At 49.7% G+C, this 6781-nt stretch overlaps 1 protein-coding gene across 1 annotated transcript; it reads left to right on the top strand.

Annotated features, from left to right (window-relative positions):
- The first annotated feature begins 4182 nt into the window (after positions 1-4182).
- Positions 4183-6775, top strand: LOC125522398. The gene is made up of 4 exons (XM_048687459.1): positions 4183-4776; positions 5582-6013; positions 6109-6421; positions 6589-6775. The coding sequence occupies exons 1-4, from the start codon at positions 4258-4260 to the stop codon at positions 6759-6761; spliced, it is 1437 nt and encodes a 478-aa protein (XP_048543416.1). The 5' UTR covers positions 4183-4257; the 3' UTR covers positions 6762-6775.
- Positions 6776-6781: the final 6 nt, after the last annotated feature.

Raw genomic sequence — 6781 nt, 5'->3', positions numbered from 1 at the left:
AAAGGCTACGGCGGCGCCCATGCGCATTAACCGAGCGCTTGAAAGCGGTAGGTGGGGCGGACGCGCGGGACTCGAGGGCGATCGAAGCCAACGCGCGCCTCGGCCACCGACAGACACAGCTTGAGCTGCACCGCTGCCGACGCGCCGACGCGGGACTCGACCATGAGCTTGGCGACGGCCTCGCTAGCCACTTGGATGGAGAAAATCAGGGGCTCCGTCTGCACCGCAACAAGGCGAGCGGGGCGTGCGCGGAAGAGGATCAAGGCAAGGGTGGAGAGAGAGACAGCGGAAAGAGGGGGGGCCCGTCGGGGGGACGACCACCCACACCGTCCCAGGACTGAGAGGCGAGCCAGGACGAGGGTTGAAGACGACACTGGACCGAAGGGAGGAGAAAACACGGTCTTGGAAGGCTTTACCTGGACGAGGCACGACGCAGAAAGCTCTACCCGAAACGTGAGACTTCTTGCCGCCGTCAGAACCGCCAGGTCGACGGCCAAGAGCTGGAGCAGACGGCGCGGTGGGCAGCAGGGGGTGGGTGGGTGGGGGCGTGAGTGGCGGCGGGCGGGGTTGAGATGGGCGGGGCGACGGTGGGGCGTCGGCGGGATCGCCTGGCCTGTCGCCAGAGTTCACGCCCGACTCCATCTCTCCTCCGTACACTACTTGTGCCCGCTACTAGTGTTCTCTATATCTGGGCACAAAGTTGGGAGTGATCACTAAAGGATCAGACAACGGTAGTTGTTTGTGACGTGGCACATACTCCATATTTTGTTGGAAGAAGCCTCTACAAGTCACTCACATGCAGTGGCGGATCCAGAAATTGAACTTAGTCGGGGCGGAACATTTGAGGTATAAATTATTTGATTGACAAACGCAAGTCCGCTGAACCAAAACTCATAAAATTCAAATATGAAGCTAGATGCACTCAGAAATTAACATAACCAATGATTAAGAACAGTTTGAGATTCTCAACAACTAGGCGATGTTCCATCAAAAATCACAAAATCTAACATGAATGTCATAGAGAACTACTAACATGAGAGCACCTTCGGGAATCCTACCTTGTGGCCGCCTCCTCCCAAAAAATTAGGGATCTCTGCCTCCCGCCGGCGCTGTCGACGTTCCGCCTTGTTTCCAATGGTCTTAGGGCCATGAGGGTGTCGTGGATCCCGCCTTTACCCATGAGAGGGTTCCGTTTTTAGATGTGTCTTCGAGATTTATTAGGGGTTTGTGTCCTGCTTGGAAGGCGGGACGGCGGCGGCTGGCTGAAGATGAAATAAGGTCCTCCCTGCCTAGCCCTCATTCCGGTGGTGCATCTAGCATTGTCGGTGGGCGTGTGGAGGCGTGTCTCTGGCGGATCTATGTTTGATGGATTTGCTCAGATTTGTTCATGTTTATCTATGTTTGTGTGTTTTCAGGTTGGATCACTCCGATCTACGGTACTTTTCATTGACGATGGTGGTTGTTTGGTGAACAAATTGGATATCAATATAGAATATGTCTTGAAACAAGTATTGGAGTTGGACTACTTGCTGATTGTCTGATTGCGCTTGGAGATGGACTACATACAGAAATTGAAGGTCAACAACATAAGGAAATGGATTGGCTCTGGACCAGGTGCCCGGTGGCCGGCGGCCGGGCCGCCGCCGAGGCGGAGCTCTGTGGCAGCTAGGTTAGTCTCGCTAGTCTCTGGCTGCGTGGCTCGATTTGAGAATTGGGGTGTGGACTGCTATTGGGCTTGTGCGTGACCGTGGAGTACAAAACGAATCGTATTATTCGTATACGGGATTTCGGCTACCCGGGGCGGCCGAACATAGTCGCCCCTACCGTGGCGCCGTCACTGCTCGCATGTCAAGTACCAGCTCAAAGAGATGGTTGAGGTCATATACGATAAGCACATGTCTTTTGTACGAACATTTTTTTAAATTTCATTGGGAGTAGAAAAAAATCAGATTTATTATAAAGATTCACTTGAAATACAAAGTATCTATCGAGGTCAATGAACCACTGAAGGACCATTGTTGCCGCCAAACGAGCCGCCGACTCGCGATTGTTGCCGCTCTTGTACTGAAGCCGGACTGACCTTATCGATAACAGCCGGGAAGTCAAGGACTAGCGCCCCGGAGCTGCAATCATCGTCGTTGAATTCTTGAATCGATCTAAAGAACCTTAGACCAAATATAGCCGTCGCGTACGAATGACGAGAAACTCTAACCTCGTCGCCTCAAGGAGCTAGCAGGCATCTAGCTGGAGCTCCGTCTAATCCATCCCAACGAACAAACTTGAGGAGGATCGAAACCCGAAAGACTGACTCGAAGAAGGAGCGCCGCCATCCTTCCAAACGCCACCCCTGCGTGGACTAAAACCCTACCGATCTATCGAGATTCTAAGACCACTGAACGACCACTATTGCCGCCAGAACGAGCCGCCGACGCGCTGCTGTCGCCGCTCCCTTATTAGAGCCGGCTTGACCTTGTCGATGATAGCCGGAAAGTCTTTGTGCATGTGCCCCTAAGGACCAGCGCCCTAGAGCCGCAATCATCGTCGTTGAACTCTTGCATAGATCTGAAGCACTTGAACCAGATCTCGTCACATGACGAAAAACCCTAACCTCACCGCCCCAGGGAGATGGCATGAATGTAAGTTGGAGCTCCATTGACTACGTACAGATGGACGGACTCGTATCCTGAAAGATAAACTCGAAGAAGAAGCGCCGCCATCCCTCCGAGCGCCGCACTTGCAATGACTAAAAAACCTAACCTAAACTACTAGCCGGAGCGGAGGCACTGGGATTCGCCTCCTCGACACCAATTGTCGGAGCGGCAGGCAAAGGGAAGCCGAATCCACGGGTTGGCCGATGAAATTTGGAGGGGAGAGTTCGCCCTAGCAATCAATGGTTAGGGAAGGGCAACGAGAATGCAACAGGATTTTATGATTTATATGTCACAAAAATTACATGATTAGAATCTTCTTTCGAATAAAAATTCAACCATAGACTTTTTATAGCATACTATAAGGGGCGTGCTACACGTCGGTCGGCGAAATCCGCCACCCGTCCGATTTGTTGATGCAGCATGTCCATATCGTTCCTCTTGCAACAAGACCTTTGTTGCAAAACCTTCACTTCTCTAATTTTCTATAACACAATCCTTATTGCAAAACCTTCTCTTCTCTAATTTCCTGACAAGACTCATGTTGCGCAAACATCTTTTTCTCTAATTTTCTGCAACAGTACTCTTATTGTAGAAGTTGTAAACGTATATCCGACACATCTAATTTTCTGCAACAAGACCTATGTTGCAAAAGTTGCAACAACATCTCCGGCCCTGTCTCGCACTTGCACAGTCGTCGTCCGCTGCCACCATTCTACAACACCACCGCTGTTGCAGAGATGAGATGAGAAAGAGAGATGTGCTCATGTAGACCACGTGTTGAGCAAGGGAGGCGGCGGACGCCCTGCGCTAGATCGGCCGACTGATTAAAATCATTTTCCATAATATAAATCATATGTTGTTAGTTATATACTCCCTCTGTTCATGAATAAGTACTTCTACCTTTTGTGTTAAGTCAAATATTTTTAATTTTGATCAACTTTAGAAAAAAGCAGTAGCATATATGAAATCAAATTGACATATTATGAAAGTACATTTTAAAATGAATTTAGTGATACTAATTTAGTGTCATGTTGTTATTATTTTTCTATAAAGTTGATGCAGATATACATTTATTCGTGGACGGATGAAGTAAATAGTTAAAATTTGATTCAAAGTACGAAGGAGTCTAATAAACCCGGAGACGGCGAAAGTACAATATAAAAAAATGCGTATTCCTCTGAGATTTTACGTAGTTTTGTAAAATAAAATTCGATTTTGCTCCCTGTCCGTGAGGCTACGAACCGTAGCCAGCCATGTGGAACCTTTCTGGCATCCTTCACACGCAAATCGAAAGGCACCTTGCAAAGGCACCTACACCGTCCTGGGATCCCCGCCACGTGTCCCTTCACTTCCCCGGCGTCGCACGCAACACCGGAGATACCCAAAGCACAGATCTCTTCGCTCCCTCGCCACTCCAACCTGCTCCCCCACCGTTCTGTAAAAAAAAACACCTGCCCCCCACCGACATGTGGGCTCGCCGCTCACCAGTGCGGCCCCACGTGCCCCCGAGCAGAATAAAAGGGCCCACTTCCTCGTCCCCGCCTTCCAACCGCCGGCATTTTACACCTGTGCGGCGTACCCCTCCTTCCTCCCCTTTCCCGCCCTCATGGCCAACGGCGACCGCCTCGCCGGAGCACCGTCCCCGCCGCCCATGCCGCCGCCGCTGCCTCCGTCACTAAGCAGGCCGCCGAATCGGCCACTGTCGGAGAACCACCTGGCGATCTCCGTGCCGCTGCTCTCGCTCGCCGGCTCCGGCGCCGACGCAGACGCGCCGCTGGCGCGGTGGCTCCGGCGGCTCGAGGCGTTCCTCGCGGTGTCGGGGCTCTCTGCCTCGACCCCTCTCGGCGTGGCCTTCGCGGCGTCCGCGCTGGCGGTGGTGGGCGTCGCGCTGCCCGCGATGGCCGTGAGCCTCTCCCCATGCCGCAAGCACGAGCGGGTCTGCGACGACTTCGAGGTTGAGATGTTCGAGGTGTGCGTCATGATGTCGCAGGCGGCGGCCGCGGCCGTCGCCGTCGCCTGCGTGTCGCGGAAGATGGCCATGTACGGCCTCCGCAAGTTCCTCTTCGTTGACCCGGAGCTTGGCATGCGGATCCGCTTCCAGAAGGAGTACGTCGTCAGGATCCAGGTGCTGTCTCGCAGAGCTCAATTTTGGCGTGTGCTTCCATGACTTGCGGACGAATGCCTAGTAGTAACTTTTCCATATGGCCCGTTGATTGGGGGAATTTTTGTGAGAGCTTTGGTATCCTGATTTAGCTGTGAAATGAGGCAAGGAACTTGTCTGGATTCATCTTCAAAGCGAGCAGCCGGATGAATTTCTTGTTATACTGACTAGTAGATGATCAAGTGCAACCGTGCTCCGCGCCATTTTGTCGAAACATAGTGCAACTGAATGATAAATTAAGTGAAATCAGGGAGCATATGATTGCTTTGCGTTGTGCATGGATTTAGGAAGAAACAATACATTGGGAGTCTTGAGACTGTGGATGTAAGATGGTGCTTAGATTCAGGAGGTTTCCTTGTTGCAGCCCATCTGCTAACCTACTGAAAATCTGAAACCTCCTGTCTGGATCCTTTTTTTAATATATATTTCTGCCGCCCTGGATTCATGGGCCTGTCCTTACTTGAGGGCGGGTCGAGGTGATCGATTCTCGGTTATATATGTTGTATATGCATGTCAGCATGTGCCTGCTTGTGTCCGCATGTGAGCGGGGCCATGGGTGTGTTGCAGTCTTGCACTAGCAGGTTTGTGTTTGTGCCACATGTCTGTTTGATTAGTCTCTACTAGTCATAGGTTTAGTTATTTCTAGTGGAAATTTGAATTATGAAATTCCGTGACTAGGACTGCAAACATTATTCATTCATCACTCATAATGTGTATGAGTTTTGTCATTCGATTTTTGTGTTGACAAGTGCTGCGACCCCAATGACAGGACTTCTTCCGAACACTTATGTGGTGGATATTGCCATGCCTTGCTGTGAAGGTCACTCGAGAGATGTTCCGCTTTTCCCACATGTTCCATCAGTCAATTTGGAGGTCATGCATTGTGCTATTTGCTTCCATCATGTCATGGATGTATTTGACCACAATTGTGTTGTCTTCCTGCATGCTTTTCAACTTGGTTTGCAATCTACAAGTTATACACTTTGATGATTACGGAAAAGTTCTAGAGCAAGACGCGGATCCTCTAGTCTATTTGAAAGAGCACCTGCAGCTCCGCCATAATCTCTCCAAAATCAGTCACAGGTTCCGCATGTTCCTTTTGCTGCTCTTCTTTTCTGTTACAGCAAGCCAGTTCGCCATTCTTTACAAGACAACAGCATACAACGGGCCAATCAATTTCACCAATGGTGGTGATATAGCTGTGAGTACCATATGTTCGTTTATTCCAAAAACATCATAAACTTCCCCTTCTGTATGTGGTGTAAATAATATCAGATCATAAATTTTCTGCTGCAGGTATCTTCAGTTGTTCAAGTTGTAGGCCTTGTCCTTTGTTTACATGGAGCTGCTAAAATTTCTCACAGAGCTCAAAACATTGCCGCAATAGCTAGTCGATGGCATGCTTTAGCGACATGCTCGAGTGATTCTACATACGTGAGCACCCCAAATGATTCTGGGAACCTTGTGCCCTTTCCAGCGCATATGTTTCTGAGAGATTACTCGGAAAGTGACTTGGAGTCTATGGAAAGTGGCTCAATGCAAGGCAATTCTCATAACACAGCTCAATTGGCATCTTATATGTCTTCATACCACAAGAGAGAATCGCTTGGTTAGTAAGCTAATGCTTCCTTTAAATTTTGCATTGATAAACCTCGCTTTAAAGCTTCCTTCAAGTTGTGTCGCTAAATCTTTTTTTTATGCTAGCAGTACATGCATAATGTTTTATTTTCCTTCATACAGTGCTCATGCATTTTATTCTACACTTGTGCACTGCAGTGCTCTATCTGCTAACCAACCCTGGGGGCATCACACTATACGGTTGGATTGTCGACCGGACATTCCTCAACACGATCCTGATGCTCGAGCTAACCCTTGTGCTGTTTGTGCTCAGCAAGACCGTTGTGATCCCAGCGAAAACGTTAGTCAACAGTTACATGAGTTTCCCATGAATGGAGTTTGGCGCAAGCTT

The sequence above is a fragment of the Triticum urartu genome, chromosome 7 (genome assembly GCF_003073215.2).
Source record: "Triticum urartu cultivar G1812 chromosome 7, Tu2.1, whole genome shotgun sequence".
NCBI lineage: Eukaryota > Viridiplantae > Streptophyta > Magnoliopsida > Poales > Poaceae > Triticum > Triticum urartu.
This window is presented reverse-complemented; position numbering and strand designations above follow the sequence as displayed.